Genomic DNA, 15,377 nt, shown 5'->3' with positions numbered 1-15,377 from the left:
GGCTTCTACATGGGAAGTCCACAGGAGTCCCGCAGCTGGAAGAAACCACGCGAGGAGGAACTTGGTCTTGGGTCTAGTTGACCCTTCTGGCCCTGGCCTCCTTGAGCTGCAGAATGAGTGTGGGGTGTCAGGGGCCGCTTTGGCAGAGGTGCCCAGGAATAGAGCTCGTTTGCAGCGCTAGCCTTGAGGAGGCTGACATTTGGTGACCTTGGCCATGTGTTCAGAGCCTGCATGTGGGCGGCCCGGCAGACCAGGAGAAACTGATGTCCCTGGATCACACCTGTCCCGCCTCAGGCCACTCAGCTGTCCAGCAGGTAGCTGCTTGGGGAGGAGAAGAAGGGAGGCCGTGGGCTCAGCCGAGTGGCCATTCCAGGGATGTGACCTGGGCCTCCTCGCCCAGAAACCCAAGCCTTGCAGAGGAGTGGCCGTCCCAGGACAGGTACTGCTCCTGCTGCCTGCAGCAGGGTTTGCTTGAGGGCTGGCATTAGGAAGCCACAGAAGATGTCCAGGGGCACCTGGGTGGCTCAGTCGGTTCAGCATCTGACTCGTGGTTTCAGCTCAGGTCATGATCTCAGGGTCGTGAGCTTGAGCCCTGCGTCGGGCTCCATGCTTAGTGGGGACTCTGTTGGAGATTCTCTCCCTTTACCCCTCCCCCCACTCATGTGCATGTGTGCGTGCATGCTCTCTCCAGCCGGTCTGGCAGGCCGGCTTATGGTTCGGGAGGCTCAGGCTCTAAAATAAATAAATAAATCTTTAAGAAGGAAAAGTAAAGAAAGAAAGAAGAGTCTAGATGTGCTTCCCTTGCCCTGGGAACTGTGCTCCCCAAATCTGTTGTCCTGCAGACTGGACTCCCCTTGGGGCCCTGCCAGCCTTTGGTTCTGAGGATATGTGTAGACCACCGTGTTTCACCCCAAAGCGAAGGCCTGATCGGGGGAGCTGGGACGCTTGGTCCCTGTCCCCATACCACCAGCCCGTTCTGCCACTATGGAGGGCGGTGTTCTCCTCTGTTTAGATCATGGGCGAGGAGGCCTGTCAGCCTGGGAGCAGGCTGCTGTGGGTGGGGAGCGTGTTCAGGTTCAGGCACTGTGTGGGGGAGACACTGGGCAGGGCAAAGGTCGCCGAGAAGGTTGTACTCCGTGTGCAAATCCCCTGAGTTTCTAACCCACTGATTCATGTCAGACCAGAGCTTGAACGTGTCTGTAAAGACTCGAGCTGCCCTGCCTGCTAAGGCATCTGGGCCATGGGGAGCCAGCAGGGGCTTGGGGCAGGGGGAGACTCATGCACAGTGGTTCCTGGGGGGCTTCTGCAGCCCCTTGTGGCTCCCCCGGCCTGGCCTTCCCTCTGCCTGCTTGGCCCTCACAGAGCTCGACCGCCAGGGCAGCAGACCCTGTGGGCACCGGGCGTCTAGGTCCCCTCCGCCTGCCCTGGGGCCCCTGTGGGTCTGGTGACTGCAGGTCTGGCCAGGCTGACAGCCTGCCAGGGAGGGTCCCCAAGCAGACCCCCTGCCACGGCCCCAGGACACAGCAGGTATGTGAACAAATGAGCTAATGTTACTCTCAGACACACTTGTTACTTGGAAATCTCTGAGCTGTTGGCGAGGTGTCCACTGGCCTTTGTTAGCAGCCGTGTGTCACGAGTTTCTGACTCGGTTCTTCCTCCTGCCTGGGCGTCCCTGTTTCTTGTGGAGGGCGTCCCACGAGCTGCTTGGAAAGCCAGGCTCTGGCCGCTGAGCTCTCTGCCCCGGGGGTGAGGTCTTCCAGGGCTTGCTTGTCCTGGGTCTTTCCTCAGGGCGGGCGGGTGGGTCCTGGGCGGGCTTGTCTGCTGTCTGCTGTCCCCTCCAAGGGGCAGTGGGAGGGTCGCCCTCCTGACATGGGGGATGCAGGTCCTTGCCCTGCTGCCTGGCCCACCAGGCAGGTGGGGTCGTGCAGGTGAGACCCCAGGATGCTCTGCTTCCCAGGCTCCCCTCTGCAGTGTTACGGCCCCCTGATGGGGCATAACTTCATACATCTTTGCCTTTCTGGGTTTTCATTTCTTTCATTTTTTTAAAAAGATTTTATTTATTCATGAGAGACACAGAGAAAGGCAGAGACACAGGCAGAGGGAGAAGCAGGCTCCCTGCAGGGAACCCAATGCAGGACTTGATCCCAAGACCCCAGGATCACAACCTGAGCCAAAGGCAGATGCTCAACCCCTGAGCCACTGAAATGCCCCTTGCTTTTTGTTTCTGTGGCTGTGCAGCCATGTGTATCCCTCCGGCCAGGAGAACCCCAGCTCCGGCCAGGAGAACCCCTCCCCGGAAGGCCTGGCTCCACTTGCTGTGTACTGCCCTCTTGCTTTGATCCATTCAGCAACACTCACGGGGCAGCTTTGAGGTGTTGGCGTGTCGGTGAGGCCGAGGTTCACGGCAGGAGGTGGTCAGGATGGAGCTAGTGCCTGCTCTCAGGTAGTCCATGGCCACAATGGGAGAGGGTGCTGTGCTGTGGGCACTGGTGTCTGGACACTGAAGGCGGCTCCCCGACAAGGTGACATTTGGGGAAGGCACAGTTTGTCCAGGCAGGTGGCAGCCCAGAGTGGAGCTGGGGTCTGGCAGGCCGGCTTATGGTGCGGGAGGCTCACAGTGTGGGGGGCTCATGGTGTGGGGGGCTTGGTGCCGGCCGTGGAGAGCTGCTGAAGGGTGTACAGCTGGGGGCCCTGTGTCCTATTCCCATTGGACAAGATCAGCGGTTGCAGGATGGAGAAAGTAGGCAAGTAGGAGCCAGGGTGAGGGTAATGGTGGCTTTGACCAGCACCTGGTGCTAGAGGGGGAGGTGGCTGGGGAGGGTGGGTTCCACGGACCCTGGAGGTAGGTTCCGGGCCCTCGGCATCTGGGACACTGATGTGGTCTGTGCCCCGGGTCGGCCTCTCTACCCAGAGCTCCCTGGGTGGACTCCAGGGTCACCATGTGCATTCCCCGCACACCCCTGTGGCACCGTTTCATCCCCAGCCCCTCACTCCTGCTCCTTTTCAGACACATCCCCAGGCTGCAGGTGTGGGGCTGGAGGGAGGAGGCCTGAGGTCTGAGTTGGCCTGCACGGTGATCCAAGCAAGGGGACATCCTCCCTCCACACTGGAACAGCAGCCCTGGTCATGGGACAGGGGAGACCGAAGCATTGCGCAAAGGGCCAAACCCTCCTGACCCCAGATTCTAAGTAGAGAACCCTGGGGCCTGGTCCCTGCTCACTGGCTGTGTGACCTGAAGCCACATGCTGTCCGTCTCTGAGTCTGTTTCCTTATCAAGCATAGCGTCTGGCACAGAGGGCTGCTTGGACCTAGGTGCCTGGCCAACAGCCCTCCCACCTTCTGAGTCTCTGTCCCTGCTCTTGGTGGGCACGCCATCGGTGACCCATGAAGGAAGTCACTGAACCCACCATGGGTCACGCCAGGGTCACGCCAGGCTCCCGGAAGCTTTGGGGGGTAGGTCCCTGTGCAGAGCACCCACTCACCCAGTGAGTACCCCTGAAGCCTCTGGACTTGGAGCCAGGCTGCTGGGGTCCTGGGGTGGGGGCCCAGCCCACCCGCCTTGGGTGTGCCGTCCTGTATGTAGAGCCAGGAAATTTGTGCTGGACATACGCGGTCCAGCCTGGGGCGGGGTACTCGCTGTGATGGGGCAGCAGGCAGTTTGGGACTGTCATAGACTTGCCCTTCCCCTCCCAGAGCCCCCACCTCTGAGGCCAGCTGCTTCATCCCTATTGCACACTAGTGCTGGGAGGGGAAGGTGGGGCTCAGCATCCCCTTAGTACCCTGAGCCCTGAGTGGGAAGCCTCCTGGGCCCGTGGGGTGGAGTGTGGGGGGAGGCTGTGCTGGCCTGCGCTGGCGTTGGCCTTCCTAGGGCTGACCAGCCTGGTGTTGCCACCCTCAGGGCCATGAGCAGGAGGGCGGGGTCCTCAGCGAAGCCTGCAGCCTCCTTTTAGCAGTGGGCAGTCCCCTGCCACCCCTGACTCCCTCCTCACTTTCCTCAAGAAAGTATGGGGAGGGGGCTTCAGGCTCTGGTGGTTGTGGGCCAGTGTGTGACCCAGGACAGCACAGAGCTGGGACCAGTGACCTGACAGCAGGGTAGGGTTGCCGGCCTGGGAGACCTTCCCCTACCCACAAGGTTCGGGGCTCAGCTCTCAAGATGGTCTCTCTGGGCTTTCATGGGAGGAGGGCTTCTCTGGGTGAGGGTCGGGTCCTGTCCAGCCTGAGGCCTTGCCTGATAGGGGGTGCTGAGGGAGGGTCCCCAAGGATGCCATGTCCTGTGTGTGGGCTGGGGCTGCCCCTCGGCTGCAGCCCCTCCTCACACGCCTTCTCTCCTCTCTCTGTAGCCCAATGCAGCACCGGCCTCTGTTTTAACGGCGGCCACTGCGTGCCTGGCTCAGCCCAGCTCTGCTACTGTCCTCGAGGCTTCCAGGGCCCACGCTGTCAGTACGGTGAGTGGACGGACGGGCATTCCCTACCCTCACCCTGCTCCCTGCTGCTCATCTCATGTGGTTGGGGGGACCCGAGATGCTCTGCATGGATGAGACAATGCACCCCATCATCTCAGATCCCGTGCTGCGCAGCCGTGGCCTCCAGCGAGATGGGCAGGCACTGGCCGGGTTGCTGGGTGGCCGGGAGGGGCCTGTCCCAGCCTCCCCAAGAGGCGTTCCTGCCTTGCTGGAGGCCCTGGAGTCCTTGATGGTGAAAGCTGGGGGGCCATGCGGGGTCCTACTGGAGGCAGTTGGTTCCCTTAGCCCTGGCATGTCTGCAGACTGATGCCCTTGAACAACAGAAACTCAGCCCGGTGAATTTTCGAGACCTACTTGCCTTTATCAGCGGATTCATGGGTTGGGCGGAATTCCACGTAGCAGAAAGGAAAGGATTTAAAGGGTTGAGAAAGAGCAGGAGGAAGGAAAGTACTAACAGGCGTCGTTGCCATGGGCGAGGCGGCCGTCCAAGGGGCCCTTTCCCAGAGCCCACCGGGAAGTGCCTGTGCTGGCTGCTTGCAGGCGCCGTCCCTGGGGCTCAGGGCCTGGCTTATGGATGTAGGGCCTTAACCTAAGGGATGCCACTTTGGGACCATCTGTGGTTTTCTTTATAATAATGTGCCTTCGGGAAAATGTTGGCTGGGTGCTGGCCGGGGGGTCAGGCTTAGAGCAGGCGTGGAGGCAATGGGGTTTTTATAAAGTGCACAGGAATGCATGAAAATTATCAAAAGAAGCCCCCCAGACATTCATCCTAAGTTCTTTGCGACGGGAAGGCGTGAGCATCTCTCTGGGACTTCCTGCTCCGTCCAGAGTTTCTTCATTGACTGTGTAGCCTTTGGGGTCCTGTTGGAATGGGCGCAGAGCCATGGCCATGCAGTGAAATGAAATACTCCCAGACGGCTTCCGGTTCTTTGAACTTGGTCCTAGCAAGCAGCTGGGGGCTTCTTCCAGGTGGATGCCAGGGCGGACGTCCTACGCCATGCTTCAATGCTTCAGACGTCCAGCAGGGAGCTGGGGGAGGGGCGGGCCTCAGTAAATTGTGGGGAACGGGGGCCCCCTGTTTGTAGAGGGGCCCCTGCCCTCTGGCCGGTCCTTGTGTGTTCGTAGGTGGTGGTTTCCCATCTACCTCCAGCATGGGCTGCAGGCAGAGGTCCTGGGGAGGGGCTGAGTCCCTGAGTTCTGAGACAGGTGCCAGCAACTGGGGGTGCTGGCAACTGGGGAAGCTGGCAGGCGGCGGCTCTGGCTGCTTACCCAATGCTCTCGGTTAGTTGGAAGGTTCTTTGCTGAGCCAGTTCCTCAATCATGCTGCTTTGTGGGCTCTGTGGGCTGGGAGGACTGATGCCCAGGCTGTGGAGTGAGGCCTGCTGTCTAGAGCCTCCCCAGGTGCTGAGGGAATGCTGCCCCATGCCTTGGTCCCTCTGGCTCCATGCCTCAGCCTCACCTCCTGACTTTAGGACCCTGAACCCCTCTGCAGGCTGCCCCCTGTGACCCCCATGCCCCACTCCCAAGGCAGGCTGGGGTCCAGGCTAGGTCCAGGCCTGGGTGGAGGGGACCAGCTGTCACACTCGGCTCTTCCAGGTTTGGTCAGTGTTTATGGCCACGAGTAGAAGCAGGGAAATGCTTTGAGGACCTTCTGTCTCATTCAGCTAACCTTTATGAACCGTGTGCTGCTTGTTGGGAGGTTTGTTCAGGTTGGGGTGAGAGAGCTGGTCCTGGTGGTGAGCTCCCTTTGGGGATGTTGCTGGAACAGGGTGTAGCTTATGGTCAGCTGCACAGATGCCTCTGGGGTCCCTGCTGGGGGGAGGCCTGTCTTCGGTCATGTCCTCCAGGAAGCAGCTGGGGGCACCTGCCCTACCCCCTAAAGGCCAGCCCTGCTCTGCCCTGCTTCTTGTCAGGCTGAGAGTATAGGGGTGGGTGTGCAGGAGTAGATATGCAGGGTTGGGTGTGCAGGGTTGAGTGTGCATGGCTGGGTGTACAGACTGGACATGCAGGCCTGAGTGTGCAGTGCAGGGGTGGATGGGCAGGGCTGTGTGTGCAGGGGTAGATATGCAGCGTTGGGTGTGCATGGCTGGGTGTGCAGACTGGACATGCAGGGCTGAGTGTGCAGTGAAGGTTTGGATGTGCAGGGCTGGATTTGTAGGGTTGGGCGTGCAGGGCTGGTGTGCAGGGCCTGGTTTGCAGGGTTGGGTGTTCAGGGCTAGGTGTGTAGGGCTAGATTTTCAAGGGTGGATGTGCAGGGCTGGGCGTGCAGGCTGGGTCTGTAGACTGGACGTGCAGGGCCAGGCATAAGGGCTGACCACCTGCAGGGGCGCCCCAGACTGTACTTCCGCCCAGACTTCCGATGGCACCATCTTCCAGTCACCCTCCTGCTGGGTCTGGATGAGGTGGACCTGAGCCTCAGCACAGTTGGGAATATTTAACTAACCCCCCAATTATAATTGATTCCAGTTTTGAAAATAAAAGCCACATTTTTTTCTGGTTCCCCCAAATTCTTTCATTTGAACAAAAGAGGTGGGGGAGGAAGGCACCCTGCTGGGTCGATTGTGGCAAGCAGAGGGGGAGGGAGCCCCTAGGAAGAGTCCCACCCCCAATGGCCCTCTCCTCCCTGGGGCTGTAGGCCAGGGGGCTCCAGTGGCTTAGCCCTCTGTCCCCCCTCCCACCGCCCCAGCTCCCCTCCCCTCTCCTCCAACCCTCTCAGGGAGGCTTTCTGCACCAGCGGCAGGAACACTAGGGGGCCTGTGTGGGCAGAGCCCAGGATAGGGGGCAGAGTGTGGGGGGCTGGGCCCTGTGTCCCCCGCAGCAGAGCCCCCACCTCATCCAGCTCAGGCCCTCAGTGTGGCCAGGGCCAGCTTCTGTGGCCTGTACGAGGGCCAGTTTGACCCTGGACAGCATCCTGGACCCTAGTCACTCCTTTGGTCAGGTCGGGACAGAGGGTGGTTTTGTGCAGGTCCCAGGTGTCAGCGCAGGTGAAGTGCAGGGTGCCCTGGTGGGAGAACCGTGAGGTGGGTGGCAGCACCGTCCCTCATCTGCTGGGCATGAGGGTGTCGGGATGGATGACCCAGTGGCTGGGGATTGCCCCTTGTTCTAGGAGTAACTGTAGGCGCAGCATACCTGAGCCTCCGTGGGGTGCAGCTCATGTGTGTCCCCCCCCCCCGCCCCCCCCGCCACTGGCCTGGCCTAGAGAGGGCAGCTGAGGACCCTGGGAGTTCCGGGCTGACCCTACTTCTGCAGTCCCCACCCAGGCTCTCTAGGCCAAGCTTGGCCGGTGGAGGACCTGAGGCCAGGACGGCCGCCTTGGGGCTGGCTGGCCTGGCAGGTACCCTGTGACCTGCTCCTCTGCCTCCACGTCAACCTCACAGGGAGAGAGGTCGGAGGCCCTTCTGGGAGCCCCTGTGCCCTCACGGGTCCTGCCTTCTGAGCAGGAAGCCAGTGGCTAGGGGCCCGGGGTGTGGGCTGGAGGCTGCTGTGCTGGGAAGCAGAGCAGTAGGATGGGGCTGCAGCGTGAGGGCGTGGGGGTGGGAGCAGGCCCCGCTGGCTGAGCCTCTGGCCCTGGCTCAAGGACAGCTCTGTTTCTAAATTGGGTGGATTGATCAGTGGAGAGGAAGCAGGCCTCCCAGGCTGCCCGTCAGTGCTGCCCACTGTGTCTGACGGTGGGAGTCTGACCCCTGGCCCAAGGTCCAGATACTGCCCAGGGCTGCTCTTGGCCAGCCGCTGGGACCAGGCCTGGGAGCCACTGCTGCTCTGGAGCCTGGTCCTCATTGAGGGGTGAGGGGCGGGAGCCGAGAAGAGCCCGTGCTGCCCCCGATGAGGGCTGGGGACTCTGGGCCACAGTGTCTCATCTCCTGGCCTCCTTCCCTCCGGCGTGGGCTGAGGGCATGGCTGATGTCCTGCTGCTCCTGTGGGGGCCGCTGTCCTGAAGGTGGCAGCCACTGCAGCCCTAGCCTGGCCTGATTGCTTCGGAGGCGGCTTAGCCAGGGTCCTGTGGCTGTGGGCTTGGGCTAACCTGTCCTGACCAGCCTCTGACCTTGATCCTGGGCCATGGTTCCAGGTTCCCCGTGCGCTTCCCTGTGCCATCTCACACTGGCTGCCTGCAGGAGGTTGCTTTTTGACCCCAGGAGTTAGGGGGCATCCCCTGTGAGCACCTGGCACCTTTCCCCTCAGCCGGGGATGCTTCCTGGCTTCCCTGGGAGGTTGCCCTTGGGGTCCAGCCTTTGCAGAGCTGGGTCCACTTTCCGGGTGATCAGAAAACCCAGCCATGCAGTCTGGAGTGGCTCTCCTCTGCCTGCGGGGAGGCCCAAGTGGGCAGAGCGGCCGCGGGCTTTGTCTTCTCCATGCACACCTGCTTTAGCTGCATGAAGCACTGCCTTCGAAGACAGTTCCTAAAATCTCCAGAGCCCTGCTTTCCTGCAGGAGGCGGCACTGGGGTGTCTGCTTGGTGACTTCTGCTGCCTGGCATGGGGCCACCTCGGCCCTTGGGAGGAGAAGGTTTGGGGGTCACATGGAGGGGGGTAGTGGCTGTGACTCTGCCCTCTGGCCTGTGCCCTGCTGCCCTTGGTGTTGGGCTGGACCAGGTGTGGCTGCTGCAGGCCTGTCCTGCCTGAGGCTGGGCCGCGTCCCTGCAGGGTACGTGCCACTTGGTTTTACTGGCCCTGTGGTCTACATGCCGTCTGTTCTAGGACAGATGAGACCGGCCATGCGTGGCATCCAAGCCAGTCTTTCAAAGCGGCTGACTCTGGGAGAGGCATTTATGTTCACACGGCGAATTGCTTACCTACCAGGTTGTTAAGTACCACCTCCCCCCGCAGCCAACCACAAAGGCGCCTCTGTCTTTTGGGATGATCGTGGCCTCTGCGCCTGCCTGTGCACAGCGGGGCTGTGGGCCTCTCCCAGGCCTGACTCCAGAGTCGGGTGGTCTTCTTATGGTGTAATTATAGACAGGAGAGCCGACGGGCAGACCCTCCTGGGAGTGGGGTCTGTGAGCCTGCCCTGCCTGTTCCGATTGGGCGTCTGCAGAGGGGGCATCTCCAATGCCCCTGCCCGTGTGGGGCCTCCCTGCTTCCCCTCCCTAGGCTGCCCCAGGCTAGAGACCCCACCCTGTCCTCCTGGGTGGTCGCCTGAAAGGACCCTGTGAATCTGTCCTCAGCCACATTGTCCTGTCTCCTCCCTCCCCAAAGTTCACCCAGACTCTTCTGTGAAGTACCCTTTCCAGGACTACAGGGTGGTCCTGGGGTGCACCCTGGGTAGGCGGGGTGCTCGTCCTGTTTTATAGATGGGGATGCTGAGCTCGGGCTATTCATCAGTTGCTGGGGTTAGTGGTGCTCAGTGGTGCCCGGCAGGCTCCTGGACTCACCAGCGCAGGGCTAGATGCTCACAGGGGCCTCTGCAGGTTGGGATGGGGGAGCCTGGGTGGTTCTGGGGCTTGTCGGCACAGGCACCTGTGTGGGTCCCCAGACCGTCGTTACCTTGGGACTGACGGGCTAGGGTACAGCCACTCCCTCTGATGTGTTTGGGGTGGAGGGGCCTGTCTCAGGCCTCAGGCAGGTGTTTTCCCAGTAGCCCACTGGCCTGAAGGGAGCCAGGCAGCTGCCCACTTGCCAAGAAGCCTACTGTGCTGGGCCTCCTTCTCACTGCCCCAGGAATCTGCCTCCGTGGGGGCCTCTCACCCCTCTTACCCAGCCCCTCTTACTGGCTGTAGGGGCACCTCATGAGTCAATGAAACGAAGCTAGCCTCCGAGCTATTGGTGGAGACTTCAGTATCTAAAGTCCTGGAGCATTCCTATCTGTGGGGTGGCGGGGCGGGGGGGGGGGGCCTGCACTCAGCAGTCCTCTCTGGGGCTGGCTCTGCCTTAGTGGTTGGGCCCCTTCTGCGGGCCACATTGCTGGCTCCTGGCCCAGCCGTGCCCTGGGATCTCATGGAGGGAGGGCCTGAGGTGGCCAGCAGAGCAGCTCTGGGCAGGCTCTGAGCTCTGGGATGGCGCCTCGGCCTTGAGTCCACTCCACCCCACCATGCACTGGCCGCCCACCTGCCAAGCGCTGGCAGCCCAGAGCCCTGCCTCTTCCGGGGGCAAATTCTAGGAAATGTGCTGATAGCTCATTTTCAGGATTCCTGGGGCTCGTGCCTGGCTCCCTATCCCGGCAGGATAATTAACGAGGGGTCTGCAAGCAGGGAGTTGGCATCAGCATCCTGAATCTGCTCTCGGGTCTTGGCGGCTCCAGGCATTCCAGAGCAGGGCCTGGCCCTCTGTGCCCGGGTCGAAATGGGGCCTGGGCAGCATCACGTGGAGCCAGGCCAGCTGATAACAGGGCCGTTACTTCAGGAGGAGGAGGTAGTGGCCCAGGGTGCGGACAGCCTGCTAAGCTGGCCTTCTGCCAGCTCTAGCGTCAGGGAGCTGCTGCCCAGGCCCGTCTCCGCTGGGAGCTGGGAGCACCAGGGAGGTCACCTTGCTATTTGGGGTCAGGGCAAGATGAACCTGTGGATTAGCCTTCCACTGGGGCTCCGGCACAGCTGGCCCTGTGAGCAGAGATCTCGGGAGGGAGGAACCCATGTCCCCACGGAGCCCTGTGCTGCCACCCATCCTGCTTTGTGTCGGGTTTCCGCAGAGCCTGTCTCGAGGCCAGCACAGAGCAGGAGGGAGGCATGCTCCCCGCACATCCATGCTCTCCCTCGTGGGTGTGGCCACCCGACCTGGGGACCCTTGACCCTAAGCAAACCATGATGTGCGTTGCCAGGCATGGACCTGGGAACCCCCAGGCAGAGAAATCTAGATGGCTCTGTGGCCACTTGGTTTTACTGGGCAATTTGGAAGATTCTTGAACACTGGATAGCTGGGTCGCCTCACCCGGTTCCTAGTGGGAGAGACTGTGCCTCACCTGGCCCAGACTCAGTGCACCCACCAACAGAAGGGGCGTGGGCTCCCGGTCCTGCCCTGAGCGCCCGCCCTCCACTCTCCCAGCTCTGGGGGGCAGTCCGATGCCCCCGGCACGCCCCTGGCTTTCAGATGGGCTGGCTTCGTGCTCGTTGTCTGTGGGCTCCCTTCCAAAGGACTGGCATTGCCTTTTCTGCTCTGGGACAAGGAAGGGCGAGTTTTGGCAGCAAACGCATGACACGACTTGTTCACCAGGAGAGACACACTCCATACCACATCCACCGAACATCTCCATCCTACACAGAGTGGGTGCGGCACGTGTCCCTGTGCATGTTCCGCTGTGCCCTGGCAGGTGTGCAGGGCAGACCGATCTGCCCTGTGCTGGCCGGGCTTAGGGACCTGCAGAGGGCCAGTGTGTTGTGTGACCATCGAGGCCGCTGGGCCTCTCTGCCGTCCCTGGGGACTCTGCATCCAGCACTTGGGATTCCAGACTTGTCCTCCTGGAAGTCAGGGTGGCTGGGCTGGGAGCGGAGGCCTCCTGAGAACCTCTCTCTGGGTGTTTGTGCACCACGAGGATGAGCAGGCTGGGATGGGTGGACTCGGGCTGACCCTGGGCTGGTCCAGGACAGACTACCACCTCCCAGGAGCTGTTGTCCTCTGGGGTGAGCATCTCTAGATACTCCCAGCTTGACGAGGGCCCACAGGAGGGGTAGGATGTCATCCTGGGGAAGAGGTGGCATGGATGAGGTGGCTGGTGCTGGTGTAGGACTCAGCACTGGGCACCAGGCCCATGCAAGGAGCCTCTCTCCAGCCCCTGGGGGGGAGAGCGTGTCTGCGGTCGGGCGCATCTGGAGCCCACGCAGCCTGTCCCTGTTCTGAGCTGTTCCTGGGGGTCACTGTCCTTGGGTCAGCCCTGCAAAGACTATGGGGTAGGGAGCCAGTGATGCTTACACTCTCCCGTGGAGTCCTCTGACTTCAGTGAAGGCTTCCTGCCCTGCTTCGTAGGTGAGGTCACTGAGGGGCAATGTTCGGAGCCAGGCTGTGCCCCCGTCTGCCCGGCTTTGGGGTGACTTGGTGTGGGGCTGAGCTGGGCCAAGCTGGGCAGCCTGTTCGTCACTTGGCTGAACTGCAGCAGCAGGTGTGGACACAGGGTGGGTGTAGGCCATGCTGGCAGCTCTGCTCACCGCCTTCTGGGCCGGCCCATCGTCTGTGCCCTGGGAACACATACGGAGTTGGCCGAGCCGCCTGGATTCCAGTGTGAGGGGGAAGATGCCGAGGTCTGTGGGGAGAGGGTGCCCTGCCGTGGCCCAGCCAGCCCTGGGATGTGCCTGCTCGATCCACGGCCTCAGGGAGAGCCTCATGTGTCCACCTGGGAGCATCAGGGGATCGTGCAAGCAGGGTCTTGGGCGGTATGACCCCTTTGTTTGGGGGCCCGGACTGTTGGAGTGCCTGGAGGCTGGTACCCGCCCTCGCCCTTTGAGGCCGCAGACACCCCTGCTCCCCCTGGGGGTGAGCGACGACTGGTGAGTGGCTTCGGAGTGGCAGGGTGCCTGGAGGGCTGTCTTTGGGAGCGACACGGGCGCCTGCTCATGCTCAAGTGAACATGGCTTCATCTCCTGTTTCCAAGGCATAGCCAGGCTGGGGCAGTGGGGATGGCCCCGGGGGAGGGGGGGGGGGGCGGCTACAGAACAGTCACCCATGCTGCTCCCAGCTGTGAGTGTAGAAGGGCTGAACCTGCCCATTTCTGAAGCCAGGCTCTGGGCAGGGGGAGGCTGGGCCCAAGTCTTGGGTAGCTGCCTGGACTCACCTGGCTGTCTCAGAGCAGAAGCATCTCCCCAGGTGGATGGGGACTTGGTTTCCCCCAGATACTTTGGGGTGGTGCTTCTGCTGGGGAGGCTGCCTTGACCTGAGAACCCAGGTTCAGAGGTGGTGATGGATGCTGGCCCAAGCCCCTCCTTCTACAGGCTGGACTGTGTTCTGAAGAGGAGGCACATCTGGCTATGGCCCCTCTCCGTGTGCTCCCATGTGGCAGGCACCAAGCTGAGTCCCTGCTGGGCTTTCTATATGCTGCTGGAATGAATGACTGACGTGGGTGACCAATAGCCAGGCCCTCTGTGCACCTGCCGACTACATGTTCTCTTTCTTGGGGGCTCATTGGGGTGGGCAGCCCCCCTGGGAGTCTGGAAGGTGGTGGAGGCCCTGAGGGTGGGGGTGGGGGTAGGGGTCCTGGTGGGACAATGTCACTCTGGAGGCCCCAGGGCAGAGTTCTGGTGGGATGGAGGACGTCAGCTGGCCCTGTGCTCTGGGTGCGTCCCCCGCGGCTTTACCCCGTGCAAGGCAGATGTCCACACAAGGCCATGTCCTTGTCCATGCTGATCTCTGCCCTCAGCTGGCACCGGGCTCTGTGGGTGGAGTGAGGAAGGCCCAGAGGCTCAGGCGTGGGGGACATGGGAGCTCCTAGCAAACAGGGCCCTCGACCCCAGCCAGCCAGTGGTGCCCCCAGGGCCTCCAGCCCTGCCAAAGCTGTCCTCGGGCAGCAGGGAGGCACCAGAGAACAGCCATGGGGAGGGTGGGGCTTACAGACCCCCTCCTGGAAGGGGCTCCTGCCCCAGCCACCTGGCGGTCAGCTCGTCCTTCCTTTGCAGTAGGGCTGGGGCACCGGCGCCCCCTGGTGGCAGCGAGAGGCCAGAGCAGGCTCAGGAGGCAGCCTGGGATTTCAGGTTGCCCAACTCTGGGCAGACGGAGCATCAGCCCAGCCGTGTGGTGCCCGGTGTCACTTCTGACAGCTGCTGAGGCCTGAGGGACACTGTGGGAAAGAGAGGATGAGACCCAGATGGTCCCAGGGTCAGAAAATAGGGAGATGGCCTGGGAGTCCCGGGGGGCAGACTGCGGAGGTGAGATGATGATTCAGGAGTGCCAGGTATGAGGGATGAGCCAGGAGGAGGGGTGGGAGCGATGGGGGCTGCATCGGGGGGGATGGTGGGGGGCTCTGAGGGCTTAAGTATTTATTCACCATGGACGTGAGTGTGGAGACCTGGCGGGTCCAGGGAGGGACGAGTTTGCAGTGGGTCCTCCAGGGCTCGCCAAGGCGTTTATTTGGCCTGGCTGCTTAGCACACATTTGTGGAACGTGCACATCCTCGGGACTGCTGAGAGCTCTAAGTCGGGACGGTGAGGGGGCAAACTTGTGTTTTAGGGTCTGCCCAAGGTGCTCAGGCTGGACATCCAGGGAGCCGTGGTGACTCAGGCTGGGGACGGCTGGTGGCCAAAGAGCTGGAGCCGGTGGGGTGGGGAGAGAAGGCCGACTATGGGTACAGGCGAGGGGAGGGGTGCCGCTGGCCTAGCTCTGTGTGGGGTGTGAGGGGAAGAGGCAGTTCCCAGGGCCTGGTCTGAGGGGTGGGGGGCATAGTGGTCCCTTTCCTGAAATCGACATGACCAGGGCAGGCAAAGGCCAATGGGTACTTGGAGCTTCTGTTTGGGTCTCTGGGCCAGGAGAGGTGGGCAGGGTTGGGAGATGCCCTCTGGCCTTGGGGTTTTGCCTAGGGCCCAGGGGGGTGGACACTATAGGGCCTGAGGCTCCAGGCACCAAGGTGGCCACATCAGCCTCTCCGGGCTGTGTTCCTATCTGTAGGTTAGGCCTTTGAATGCCTCTTGAATTCTAAGCCCCAAACATTAGCCTCATCCCTCCTCTTGGAGGCATCTGGGGGCCCAGAGGAGGAGCCAGAGGAGGGCTCTTTACAGAAAACAGACAACTTGTACCCAAATCCCAGACAAAATAATCATCACCTTTAATCTCCCCTCTTTCAGCACTCTTCCAATGAGTATTTGTTGGCTTTCACTGTGTGCCAGGTGCTGCTGGGGGCAGTCCCTGGCGGGGGCGGGGGCAGGCATCCCATCACCAGAGGAGTGATGTGGGTGGTGGAGGGAATGTGTAATCTGGATCTGGCCTGGCACCAACCATGGGGTCAACACGGGGGCCTGTAGGGAAATGCCCTCGAGGTCTCCAGGGACCTAGAGAGACTGGAGGGGTA

General features: G+C 61.7%; 1 protein-coding gene across 1 annotated transcript in view; it reads left to right on the top strand.

The window, feature by feature from the left end:
* MEGF6 (multiple EGF like domains 6) overlaps positions 1-15,377 on the top strand; it is an 86,859-nt gene that overhangs the window by 15,266 nt on the left and 56,216 nt on the right. Inside the window, exon 4 of the mRNA XM_038538815.1 lies at positions 4,341-4,445. Within this exon, the coding sequence (XP_038394743.1) occupies positions 4,341-4,445 (105 nt within the window). The remainder of the gene's footprint in view (positions 1-4,340; positions 4,446-15,377) is intronic.

This window comes from Canis lupus, chromosome 5, assembly GCF_011100685.1.
Source record: "Canis lupus familiaris isolate Mischka breed German Shepherd chromosome 5, alternate assembly UU_Cfam_GSD_1.0, whole genome shotgun sequence".
In the NCBI taxonomy this organism is placed as follows: domain Eukaryota; kingdom Metazoa; phylum Chordata; class Mammalia; order Carnivora; family Canidae; genus Canis; species Canis lupus.
The sequence above is the reverse complement of the archived record's forward strand: the minus strand, read 5'-3'. Positions and strand labels throughout refer to the sequence as shown.